Source organism: Pongo abelii, chromosome 19 (genome assembly GCF_028885655.2).
Source record: "Pongo abelii isolate AG06213 chromosome 19, NHGRI_mPonAbe1-v2.0_pri, whole genome shotgun sequence".
Taxonomy (NCBI): domain Eukaryota; kingdom Metazoa; phylum Chordata; class Mammalia; order Primates; family Hominidae; genus Pongo; species Pongo abelii.
The window spans coordinates 51045291-51058748 of record NC_072004.2 but is presented as its reverse complement, the minus strand read 5'-3'; the positions used below and the strand labels follow the sequence as shown (position 1 = coordinate 51058748).

Here is a 13458-nt window from a genome sequence, read left to right as displayed (position 1 = left end):
TGCTATTAAGAGCTTGATTCATCATGAATATGCCCTACAGAATACTCTGCTTAATGGTGTCCATTCAAGTAGTGAATTCTCCTAGAGTGTGCATATTACAATTTGAGTTATAACATATTCATAGTTTCAATGTTCAAGAACGTTGTAAAGTGGATAACTCTGTGGTAGCCCTCCCCATCTCTCCCAATTTCCCTCCATTTCACATCTTCCTAATCTTTGCCTATGATTGCTCTTAACCAGTGATTTTGATTTGCCAGAAAAACAAAACCAGACTCAATACTGGTTTACCTTTTAAAAGAGCATCTTTATTATTTCCCCAGGCTGATCACAGCCCTGAACAAAAGCATCCGATACACATTTGTCAGTCTGGTGGCTTTGGTGCTACGACTGCCTATACAGGCCAATGACAGCCACTCGGTTGTCACCAGACACAGTGTGAGGGAAGGGGGAGGGGACAGGGGAACTCTCAGAGCACACAATCACAAACACACTGTGAAATCGAAAATAAATTACAAAAACTAAATAGTATAAATAAATTAAAATTTAAGTTAAGAAGAGTCCCACAGTGTGGCTGTTTGGCAACAACCAGTCCATAGAAGAGGTAGCTGTGCAGGTCACAGGGATGTTCCCAAGGCTCAGGCTCCTGCTCCCCACTGGGCCCACCGAAGTCACTGGGCCTCGAAGCTTCTGGACCCCTCAGGCACTCAGCTCCAGGTCGCTGACGTATTTCTGGACCCACTCCTCACTGGGGTCAGCACAGACCTGCCGGCCTCTCTTGGTTAGGAAGCTGTGGAGAAGGGAGGAAGAGTTAAGCACTGGGGAATCCAGCAAGGGAATCCTGGGCGCACCATGGCCCCACCATCCTGCTGTCTGTCCTGGGCAGCTCAGTGCCCGCTCCTCTCTCAGGGGCCCCTGCCTATCTCCGTCTAGAGAGATTCTCTCAGGGACTCCGGGCGAGGGGGTCCTCAGAGTGTCCTGCTGCCTCCTTCTTCCTGTCCCTTTCCTCTGGGCTGGGGCAGCCATTCCTGACTCTGTAACACACGCCTCACTCCAGTCCCAATTCAGGTCACACCTCAGAGCCCTGCGTCCTATATCCCCGATAGGCCCCTGAAGGCTGGGCCTTTCCAGGATGGCCTTCTGGCCTGTCTCTGCCCCCACCCCGACCCTCCCTACCTCCCTAGAGGTGAGCAGGAAGACTGGCACTTACATGACACTGGGCTTGGAGCACTGGCTGCTGGTCTCAAAGTAGTCAGCTATGAAATTCTGTGGAATCTGCCGGGAGATGTAGCTGAAGCAGCAGGCGGTTGGTGTGTCAGCAGCAACTGCGGAGAAAGGAGAGAATGAGCCCGAGTCACAGCTCAGAAGAAAAGGCCAGGCAGCTTCTGATCCCCAAGCAGTTGAGGAAGGCAGGCTTGCTCAGACCAAGTGACTGGAAGGCATTTGGGTGGTTTTGCAGAGAAATGTCTCTTTGTTTCTGTCTATATTCTTCTTTCCCCTTGACTCCTCATAGTGGGTTCTCTGTTTCTCTGTGTGATTCAGATACCTGAATGGAGTGTTCTCTTGCTCTCTTCAGGGAATTTTGTCTGGTTCAAGAAGTCATACCCCAGCCCAAGAGAAGCCCTGGACATCTCTCAAGACATCCAAGGGACAGAGCTCCTGGGAGACCTAGAGTGAGCTGGAAAGTGAACAACAGACCCCACTGGGAAGTAACCAGCCCTGGATTCTGCCTCTTGCTAACTGATTCATTTTGAACCCTGTTTTTCTATCTGTCCAAGGGACTGTAACTCCCCTGCTCCTGCCTAGATTCTCATACCTGGAGACTAGGGGGCTAAGACCCCTTCTAGAGATAAAAATAAAAGTCATGAAGAAAAAGACCAAGGTGTTTGGCAGCCCTTTAAGAACTTCCTTCTTTTCTCTTCAGGGCTCTCAGGCCACAAAAAAAGACTGATGTGGTCTAACCATGGCCAGAGAGTGGTGATACCCACAACAACAACATGGACTTACCTGGTGCAGAGAAGACCTGGTTGCAGAGAGCCATGGTGCAGAGGAGGACGGCAAGGGCAGCAGTGGAGACCTGCATGATTGTGAGCAGGTGATGGAATGTGGGCTCGAGTGTCAGCAGCGCCAAGAAGGGACTGACCACTCTTTGCTGCCTGCGTCCTTCTGATGTCTGAAGCCATCTGTCCTCTTTATAGGCAGCCCTGGCGGATGGGGAAATGGAATCTGGGGGTGAGGAGGGAAATTTTTAAGCGTAGTGATGCTGTCATGCTGAGTGTTGCACAACTCAGGGTCCCTGGTGACCACAGGGGCTCAGGATATCCAAGAATAGCATCTCTGAGCTATTCTCTAACTCTCAGCTCTCAACTCATGACTGCTTCTAGCTTCATGGGGTTTCTCCTGTGAGTGTGAAAAGGGGTGTGTGTCAACCCAAGACTATTCTTAGTCGATCCCTTCTCATAAGAACTGGTCTATGCAGCCAGGCATGGTTGCTCACACCTGTAATCCCAGCACTTTGGGAGGCCGAGGCTGTGGATCACCTGAGGTCAGGAGTTAGAGACCAACCTGACCAAGGAAGAGAAACTCCATCTCTACTAAAAATACAAAAGTAGTCAGGCATGGTGGCACATGCCTGTAATCCCAGCTACTCGGGAGGCTGAGGCAGGAGAATCACTTGAACTCAGGAGGCAGGGGCTGTGGTGAGCCAAGATCATGCCATTGCACTCCAGCCTGGGTGAAACTCCATCTCAAAAAAAAAAAAAAAAAAAAAAAAAAAAAAAAGAACTGGTCTATGCATGAACTCTCCAGCCCCATTCCTTCCCACAGAGCTGTAATTCTGCTTCCTCAGCTGCTATAACCACAAAGATCGGGTCAATGGGCTGATGCTGTGGAGGGCTGGACAACCCCCAATCCTCCCAGAGGAAAGGAACTCAATGAAAGCTGGAGGAATAGAAAGCATGAGGTCACCTTTCAGTCATTTCTCTGTTTATTAGTCTCGGAGTGACTGGGGCGCTGTGTTAAATGCTACTTGTGGATCATAAAAATACTTTAGAGGTGGGTATCAATATGTCAGGTGCCTAGAAATATGTGTAGCCATTAACTTAGAAAAAGCATTTCTGGAAAAGAGTTCTGTGGAAACAACCCAAATATGGAGCCATCTTCAAACATAAAGATACCTGACCCAGCATCATTTATAACTCTAAAATAAGCGAAGCTAAATTTTTCTCTATCAGGGAATGATAAATTATCCACTAGATCCTTTATTATTAAGTCCTTAAAATGAATGAAGTGGCATAAATATGCTTATAACACCAGTGGTTAGAAAAAGCAAGATACAACATTATACAAATTCTATAAAATTTGAAGAATTGTATAAAGATATATATATGCCATGCCAACTCTAGGCATGGAAAAAATAAAAAGGCTTAGAAATACATGCCTTAAAGAATGAATAGTGTTTAGATCCATGGGTGATTTATTTTCTTATTCTTTTCTTTTTCTGAATTTTCCTCATTTTATTTAGTGAGACTTTATTACCTTCTTGGTCAGCCCACAAATTTATGAACTAATTTTGTTTTAAAACATTTCCAACATCACTGGTTGAAAAGTGGGTTTTTGTCAGTTGTTTAATCTGAAAGAAATTACTGATAAATATGCTAAAGTTTCTGTTCAATGGCCTTTGCCAAAATGAAGTCTTGATTTCCCATTTCTTTGAACTATTTTAAGGATCCTACACTATACTTCCATAAATCATGCCAAACTGAAGCAGTTTTTTCCTTATTCTTTTCAACACATAATTTCAGTGGTGTGAAAGGGTTTCTACCTTCTCAGCCAGATTATATGCTTTTTTTTCTTTTCCATACTTTGTTATTTTATTATTTTGCAATCAATCAGCATACCTCGTTTTATAATAAGAAATAGATTTAGTTGGTTTTAATGATCTTTGTTTCTGAGATGCCCCTGGTCTCATGGGGGTAGGTAGAGTATATGAACAGGTAATTGTAAGACCCTTAGTAGAAAAATAAATGAAAGCTCAGAACCCCACGAGGGGAAGAAGTGACCTTCCACCAGAGGGCTGGGGAAGGCTTCATGGAAGGGATGGAACTTTAATTGTGTCTGGATAACTGCCCGGGATTTATAGGCATCTATAGATGGGTGGGGAGTGGAGGCCCAGCAGAGGCTGAGTTCTGGGTGTGACATTGTGGGCTCAGAGGAAAGAGGGGGTGCTTCAGTGGAGCTGCAGAGCGGTGGGGGTGAATATGGATGATAAAGCTAAATTGGGACCAAACAAGGACAGGCCTTGAATTCCCCTCAAAGGGGTCAGAGTTGATACGTTTGATGCTGGAGAACAACGGAGGACAGAAGCCAAGTGCGACCATGCCTTTGGGATTCTGTCCTTCCTAAGTGTTTGTAGACATAGCTCTTTTAACACACATGAGCTCTGTTTCCTTCCCACCCCAGTAATGGCTAGTGCCAGTCTTGAGGGAGGAGAAGCAGAGGCAAGATCAGGGGCTGTGGTAGGTTTCACCGGAGTTTGGCATCCACGTATCTTCCCCTATTGCTACCAATTCCAAATAAAGGTATCTCTGCCACTTGTCTCATTAGAAACCTACATCACAGGCAATGGCTCCTTCTCACCCCACCCTCTGCCTCCCAGCTCTCGGGGATACCCCGAATTGCATTCCCTCACTCACTTCTGAGGGGAACCCCCTCCATACTCGTGATTCCATTTCTAAGAGCTGGCTTCTGTGAGTTGTGGAGAGTGAGAAAAGGAAATGGAAATTGCTGAATCAGTGTTCTGATAAGGGACATCCTCTATCTCTGTGATTACAGCACACTGTGTTATAATTAGTTATCTATGTAATTTGCTCTTCAAAAATCTAGACCATGTCCTGTTGATTTTATTTTAGTTTCTTTTTCTCAAGAAATTTATAGTTTAATAAAGGCAATGTGGGAATTTGGAAACAAACTTTTATTTTGTGCTAATGATAGATTAGCAAGTACACAAATTTTAGTTCACAATAAGTAATATTTATCGAGCGATCACCATGTGCCAATTTCCATAATATGGATTTACATGTTTGAACTGTTACTCTTCAAAACAACTCTATGATTTAGTTACCATTATATTTTCTTAGTTGAACAGGTGAAGAAACCAAAGTAAATAGAGGTTAAGCAATTTTCCGAAGGCCATAAACTGATGACTAGCAGAGCAGGGATTCAAATCCAGGTAGTCTGACTCTAGGTACCACACGCTACACGTCCTGTACCACAACTTATTATATTTGATCCTCACAGCACTCCTATAATGGCAGATTTTTTAGAGTGTCTTCTCAGATTGTAAACCAACTCCAGACCATGTCTTATTGATTGATTTAAACCAAATCCTAGCACATGATGATTATAACATGATGAGCCTCCTGACCTAGTCTCTATCTCTTATTACTGTGTTCTTTATAATAAAGATGATTTATTGAATACATAATTCTATCTCAGTGTTTATATATTTGTAAGACTTTCTTGATCAATCCCCAAACCAGGAAATAGCCCTTTGCCATGTGTTTTGGCTTGGAGTAAAATATAGTCGCATGCATAGCGTGTGCTTAATTTATATATGTTGAATGAATAATGTAAGGGAGATGTAGGACGGGGTTGAGTTGGGAGGGTCTTAGACATTTCTTAGGTGGTAAATTGATGTTCCCAGTTGAAATGACGTACCCACGGTCGTGCGGATGGAATTGGTCAGTTTTATGTTCCACTATATGTGTTAGTTACCAGTGTATCTCCAGTGATAACCACAATGCCTGACATGTAGTGAAGCATAATATCTATTTGATGAATAAATAAATCACTGATTTGACTAACAATATGTGTTATGCCTGAACTCTCACTATGGAGTTGAAATACTAACGGGAAGGGTAGGATAAGAAAGGCCGTGGTGAGTGGGAACGGGGAGAGGATCAGGAGAAATAACTAATGGGTACTAGGCTTAATACCTGGGCGATAAAATCACTTGTACACCAAACCCCCATGACACAAGTTTACCTATGTAACAAACCTGCACATGCATCCCTGAACTTAAAATAAAACACACACACACACACACACACACACACACACACACACACACACACACAGAGATAGAGAGAAACAGGAGAGAGAGTCAGAAGTGTGATGGGTCTCCAGAGCCAAGGAAGAATCTTTAAATAAAATGAGAATTGAAGCCAGGCACGGTGGCTCATGCCTGTAATCCCAGCACTTTGGGAGGCTGAGGCAGGTGGATCTCCTGAGGCCAGGAGTTTGAGACCAGCCTGGTCAACATGGTGAAACCCTGTCTCTACTAAAAATACAAAAAATTAGCTAGGCGTGGTGGCACATGCCTGTAGTCCCAGCTACTCGGGAGGCTGAGGCAAGGGAATCACCTGAACGCAGGATGCTGCAGTGAGCTGAGATTGCACCACTGCACTCCAGCCTAGGTGACAGAGCGAGACTCCATCTCAGAAAAAAAAAAAAAAGAATTGAGGGTCCCAATAAAGATACAATTTGAAAGAGAAATGTAAATTAAACTTATATAAAGAAGTTTTCAGTAACTTGGATCTAAAAGGTTATGATTTGTTTTAAAGATAAAGGAAAGAAAGAAAGAAAAAAGAAAGAAAGAAAGAGAAAGAAAGGAAGGAAGGAAGAAAGAAGAAAGAAAAAAGAAAAAGAAAGAAGAGAAAGAAAGAAGAAGAAAGAGAAAGAAGAAAGAAAAACAAAAGAAAGAAGAAAGAAAAACAAAAGAAAGAAAGATGAAAGAAAGGAAGAAGCAAAGAAGGAAGGAAGGAGAGAGAGAGAGAAAGAAAAGAAAAGAAAAGGAAGAAAAAGGCCATGGTGTCACAGTTTTGATCTTTGGGAAACTGACCACCCAAGATTCCTTAGGTGGTGGTGACAGAAAGTAGCCAGCAGTCAACACCATGGACCCTTCAGCATGGAGGGATTTGATTTGTATCCCAGCGTTCTGGCTCATTTCAGCTTCTGCGAGGCCCCACCTCAGTCCAGCAGAGTGTCCCAGTCTGCAGTGCAGGGCATCCTGGCTGGGCAGTTTGTCCTCTGCGGCGTCTTTGCCTTGCGCTGCTTGGCTTGCCTCCCCACTGTGTGCTGCTGCCCGTGCTCTTTAGTGCACTGCTTTCCTTCCAGATTCTGGCCCCGAGGCTCCACTTCCTCAAGTGTCACCCTCCGCTGTCTCCTGTGGTAGCAGGCACCCCAGGGATGGGTTCACTGATGATGACATCCCGTTTGGCCCAGCTTTGGCCTCCTTTTCTCATATGTGGTCTGTGTGGTCAGGTTGCAGCAGGTATGGGTCCTGCCTTTCATAGAGGCAGAAGCAGCACCCTGGAGTCCCCTGTCTAGGATCTTAGACAGACAATGTCTCACTGACACAGCCCCTTCTTTCTGCAGCCAGCCCCTTGTTTCCTGTCCTGAGTCCTTGTTATTTTCTCTGGCCTTTTCTTGCATGTGTGCAGTAGGTCAGGGCGTATGTCTTGGTACTGGATCTGATCCCTCTCCCAGTCCCTTGCCCCTTCTTCCATATTCTCTACCCAATAAAAAGTGCCTCTTCCTATCAGTCTTCCAATCCAGAAAGCTGAGAGTCACCCTTGTCTCCTCTTTCTCTGTCATCTCCTGCAGCTATTCAGTCACCAACTCTAGTCTACATTCAATTTTACGTGCATCTCCTCTCACCATTCCCACTGCCTCTGTCTTAGGTCAGGTTCTTATAGATTCTCACCATGGCAACTAGAAGAGGGTCCTAGCAACCGCTTTTCCTTCTACTTTTATCTCTAATTTATTTATTTATTTTGAGACAAGGTCTCACTCTGTGGCCCAGGCTGGAGTGGAGTGGCTCGATCTTGGCTCACTGCAACCTTGGTCTCCCAGGCTCAAGCAATTCTTGTGTCTCAGCCTCCCAAGTAGCTGGGATTACAGGCATGTGGCACTACACCCAGATAATTTTTTGTATTTTTCGTGGAGACGGAGTTTCACCGTGTTGGCCAGGCTGGTCTTGAACTCCTGGCCTCAAGTGATCTGCTTGCTTCGGCCTGCCAAAGTGCTGGGATTACAGGCATGAGCCACCATGCCCGGCCTAGTTTTGTCTCTTTTAATCTATCTCACCATACAGCATCCAATATACTTTTGCTAAAGCTCAAATCAGTCTCCGTTTCTCTCCTTTTAAAATCTTGCAAACATTCTGCATCGTTTCTGGCATGAAATGGAAGCTTCTCTGTAACCTGACCCCTGTCTACCTCTCTGGCCTCGTGACTTGCCTGCTGAGACTTCCTGAAAACCAAGACTCAGCCTTTTTGCACTACCTGTGGTTCCTTAAATGTGCAGCTCTCTACCTTGCTTTTAATGAAGGAGGTGCCCACTTGGTAAAGCACAATTTCCCCTTCTTGTAAACCACAGGGCAGAGTGAAATACTATGAATGTGGGCACATCCCATGACAGCTGCAGGGATTCATATTTAGAACAATTAAGGAAAAACATTATGTAATTTCCCATCTTTTATTTTCTTGGGGTTTTTTGTTTTGTTTTGTTTTGTTTTTTTTTGTTTTTTGTTTTTAACAGAGTCTCGCTCTGTCGCCCAGGCTGGAGTGCAGTGGGGGCAATCTCAGCTCACTGCAACCTCTGCCTCCCCCTCCCCCTCCCCGTGGGTTCAAGTGATTCTCCTGCCTCAGCCTCCTGAGTAGCTGTGATTACAGGCATATGCCACCATGCCTGGCTAATTTTTGCATTTTTAGTAGAGACAGGGTTTCGCCATGTTGGCCAGGCTGGTCCCGAACTCCTGGCCTCAAGTGATCTGCCCACCTCGGCCTCCCAAAGTGCTGGAATTATAGGCATGAGCCAGCAAACCCAGCATGTAATTCCCCAAATTTTCTAAGAAAAAGAGAGAAATCCATGGATCTTGCTGTTCAAAGACATGCAAAATGCAAAAGAGAAAAGACATTTTACACCAGAATAACAGAAACTTTGGCTGTTATGCTTTTAACACAAATTTATAATACAGCACACTTCCTTTTTGTGATTTATTCATGCTCTAGAGCCAGACTTCTTGGCTTCAGTTTCAAATTTGCTGTGTGTCAGCTGTGTGTTTTTCCATAAGTTACGTACCTCTCTGTGCTTCAGTTTCTTCATGTGTGAAAGGGGATAGTTACAGCACTTACCTCAGAGGGCCACTGTGAGGATTAAATGCATTAATATCTATGAAAGGCCAAGAACATTACTGGTTCATAGTAAATGCTATCTACTATTATTACTATTACCATTTCATTATTATTGAAATATTTCAATACCTCCATTTTACATCAGAAACAAGTGCAGGTCTCTTGTTCTTTGCCTGGATACCCCTGTCCCTGTCTTTGCCTGGCTAATCTCAGTTTAACCTATAATAGAGAAAACTTAGAGCAACGTAAATGGACTGATGTGAATAGCAGAATGATTAAATACAACTTTTGGTATATCTATGCAGTAAAATATCATGTGTATATTCATGCCATTTTTGAGTGATATTTAAGTTTTTAATGACACAGAAGAAGACTAAGTAGCAATAATAAGATATACTAGTTCATGAAAGAATATTAAGTACCAATAGTAAAATATAAAGCTAGGTACAGAATGATAGGGCAATTTTAATTTTCTTATATATGCCTCCCTATATTTTTTCAATTTTGTAAATGACCATGTATACATTCTATAAAAGAAAAACAAACTAATATATATGTTAGTTATAAATATATAGATATAATACATATATTAGTTATATATACATATATATTATTTATTTATTTATTCATTTATTTATTTATTTTGAGACAGACTCTCGCTCTGTCACCCATGCTAGAGTGCAGTGGTGCAATCTCGGCTCACTGCCATCTCCACCTTCCAGTTTCAACAGATTCTCATGCCTCAGCCTCCCGAGTAGCTGGGACTACAGGCATGTGCCACCACACCAAACTAAGTTTTTGTATTTTTAGTAGAGATGGGGTTTCACTATGTTGGCCAGGCTATTCTCAAACTCCTGACTCAGATGATCCACCCATCTCAGCCTCCGAAAGTGCTGGGGTTATAGGCATGAGCCAGCACCCCGGCCATAAATTTTTTTTCAAAAAGAAAAAAAAAAAAAAAGATCTCAAATTTTTTGGAAACCCTCCATAACACTTCACTACCACCATCTAAAGTGCATACCCTCACCCTCTGACACAATGCCTGTCACACAGTAGGTACTCAATAAAGCTTTACTGAATTATGTTCATCTCTTGCTGGAGTATTCCCTATGACCTGCATGGAAAGAGGCCGGAAACAATTTGAAGGAAGATGCTTCACAAGGAATACTGAAAGTTTTCTTGACCTCATGAATGCTGGTGAGGCTTTACCCCTCTCTCAGGAATTTAACATCTTCTGAAGTTCCTGACCTCTACCTTTCACAACTAAGAGCAGGCTGTGGCAGGTGACCAAGGTCCATTTCCTTGGTAAGAAGAGTGGGGCTGGCCAACTCCGTAGTCAGAGTCTGGCAGTCACTGATGAGCTGCTCCAACCACTCAATGTCCTACGGAGGCAGAAATTTAAAATATAAATATGCACTCACTCATTCCAAGAAAACAACAGGCAAGGAAGGGTTAAAAAGTGAACGAGAACAAGTTTTCCTCTGCCTAGCAAGCTCACTTCAAGGACAGTTATAAGATAACGTTGTTTTAGAAGTCGAAGCCAAAGGAATGGGCTCCAGACACCCCTCTCCATAACAAGGCTGAAGAAAAAAAAAAGGGACAAATGTCTGTATTTAGCCAGTTCTTGTTTTTCTTTCAGCGCAGCTACAAGGCCACCAGCTAAGCAAGGCCACAAATTATGCTATGCTATAGACTACGGAACCTATCATTATATGATTAACTGCTTTTGTTTTGCTTCTGTAAGCCTGCTTGTAAAACCCCACTCTGTCTTTGCTGAAATGCTCCAAATGCTCAGCTTTTTGGATGTGAATTCACTGAGCCAGTGCACACCTTAAAACAAATATCCTCCTGTTCTCCCATATTGGTCTCTTCATTCCTCAGTTTACTACAGCATTACAGATTTCATCCTGAAGAATGCTGCACTCTGGATAATTGTGTACTCGTTTCTTCAATCCACAATTCAGCTTCTGCTCCCATTTCCCCCATAGTGACTTGGATACCATACTGGCAAAACCACAGGATTTGCCTCATCTTGGTTTATTATCTTGGCAAAATGACCCTATGTTCCAGCTCCCCTTGGCTTTCCAGTCTCCACATTTGCCCCCCAGGAGTTCTCTAGTTCTAGGCATCCACCTCTTGGAGGCCACCTCTTGGCCCCAACACTCAGGGGTCTCCCCAACACTCTAGGAGAGGCCAGGATATCCAGATTGACTGCCTCTCTACCCTGCTCCTCAGCACTTTGGTAATCTCTTCTGAGAGTCTGTTATTAACAGAGATTGCCTATATGTGTAATCTCAGAAGGTCATACCTGTAGAGGGACTCTGGTCATCTCTGAACTGGCAGTTGTAGGCCTTGGGTTTTGACATACATCCTGTGTGACTTTGATCAGGTCTTTTCACTTCTCTAGGTTTTGCTTTCCTATTCTGTACACTGGCAAAACAGATCGGGGTCAGGTAAAACCACAGGCCATGGATATGCTGAGGAAAATGAAAAATACCAGGACATTTTCAAGGTCATGTTACTGCTGTGGCTGCTGGGCCTGTCTGCAGCCTGGGAGGTTGAGGACAACATGACAAGACAAATGTAAAAATGCCCAGAATGGAGTTATGAATATAGTGGTGGTCAAGGATGTGGAGGGGGAAACCTCTAAATGACCACAAGTGAGGGGGACAGAAGGGCTTCCCTGCTCAGGGGTGAGGGCATGGCCCTCTAAGTGGAGCTCCCTGGAACCATGGATGACCCTTGCTGTCACTTCTTGCAACCCTGAGCTACAAAGAGTTGAGTCCAACAATAGTGTCCATTATGATAAAACTACTGGATGTGTGGGTTGAGGGTGGTGGAGAAGGGGAAGTACCACACTATCAGGGCTGAGGAATCACCTTTTGGGTGGAATGTCAGAACACCCAGTTCATTCGTACTTGGTTTACTCATTTGGCTATATAGGGGTCCACATCTTGAGTCCATATTACTCATTGCATCCCCTCCATGGAGATAAGCATAAACAGTTTCTGCATCAAGGAGCTCACTTTCTAGTCGGGGAGGCAACCACATGAATAGATAAATATGTGATAGGTGGTAAGAAGGAAGTAGTTCAGGAGGCTGTAGGAGCACAGGGAAGGATACAGAGTTTACTTGGGAAAGAGGTCAGGGAAGTTTCTCTAGAGAAGATGAACATCTTTTTTGTCATGTATTTGAGAATCATTTGTTTATTGGCTCTTCTCGGCTTTCCAGTCTCCACATTTGTCCTCTAGGAGTTCTAAATGGCACCAGTGCCTAAATCTTGTTGGGGGTGGGAGGTAAGTTAATATTGCTGAACAAAATGATACAAGTCCTTTTTACTCTCAGTGTGGATTTCCACTGGTGCAGACATAGTATTGTTAGGATCTTCATGAAGATCCATCAAAATGTTTTACCCCTATAAGCCAAAGGTCAGATCAAGGCTAGGGAACAAAAGTCAACAGAAAAACTCATTGTATGGCTCAGTGATGGCTAATCGCCCATTTTATCAATCATTATTCTCCTGAAGCCCCAGAACAGGCATCCTCCTAACCCCTCCACCCTGCTCATTCAGACAGCTGCTCCAGTGGGGATTGAGACTTAACTTGGAACTACTCATCTACAGCTAATAGACAGCCTTCTCCATCCTTCAGGCTTCCTGACACTTTGTTTCTTCCTCTGACATGACACTTAGCTTATTCCACCTCTTGGGATAGTTATTTCTGTCACTGTCAATGCCATCACTAGACATGGAACTCTTCGAAGGCAGGGATGGGGCGTCATTCAGCTCTGTCTGCCCTGACAAACAGCAGATGGTTAGTACATTGGATTGGATAAAAATGTCATAGATAATGAAGTCTGTGTGAATCCAGAGAACATGAGACACATTCTGCTTCCTTTAAAGTGAGGTCCTTGATGCATGAAGATGAAACTGCACCAACTTGGAAAGGCCAGGAGAGGTACTAACACATCTGCTATCAGGGAACACGGAACATTACAGCTGGGGGCAAGCATCTTGGAGAAGATCAGAACATTTGAAGCAAGAGCTGTCCAAAGAAAAGGGGGAGAGAACAGATGACAGAAGTGCAGCTTGTGTGTGTGGGTGGGGAGTGAGGGAGAATGCTGAGGTAGGATGACCTTGTACTTTATTTCATGACCCTGAAGTACCCAAGGATGCTGCTCCAACCCCTCCTAGGCATCCAGATGCTGTAGGTCCCTTTTTTTCTTAACTCGTATTTTAGGTTCAGGGGTACATGTGCAGGTTTGT

At 44.0% G+C, this 13458-nt stretch overlaps 1 protein-coding gene across 1 annotated transcript; it reads right to left on the bottom strand.

The window, feature by feature from the left end:
* Positions 1–283: 283 nt before the first annotated feature.
* Positions 284–2196, bottom strand: LOC100460653 (C-C motif chemokine 3-like 1). Its single transcript, XM_002834344.3, has 3 exons — positions 2005–2196; positions 1208–1322; positions 284–787 (listed from the first exon to the last, which is right to left on the bottom strand). The coding sequence occupies exons 1-3, from the start codon at positions 2078–2080 to the stop codon at positions 697–699; spliced, it is 282 nt and encodes a 93-aa protein (XP_002834390.1). The 5' UTR covers positions 2081–2196; the 3' UTR covers positions 284–696.
* Positions 2197–13458: the final 11262 nt, after the last annotated feature.

Coding starts and splice junctions, on each gene's coding strand:
- LOC100460653 (XM_002834344.3), bottom strand. CDS start 2,080: ATGCAGGTCTCCACTGCTGCCCTTGCCGTCCTCCTCTGCACCATGGCT. Junction 1,323..2,004: donor CCAGGTCTTCTCTGCACCAG/GTAAGTCCATGT, acceptor CTTTCTCCGCAG/TTGCTGCTGACACACCAACC. Junction 788..1,207: donor TGCTCCAAGCCCAGTGTCAT/GTAAGTGCCAGT, acceptor CCTTCTCCACAG/CTTCCTAACCAAGAGAGGCC.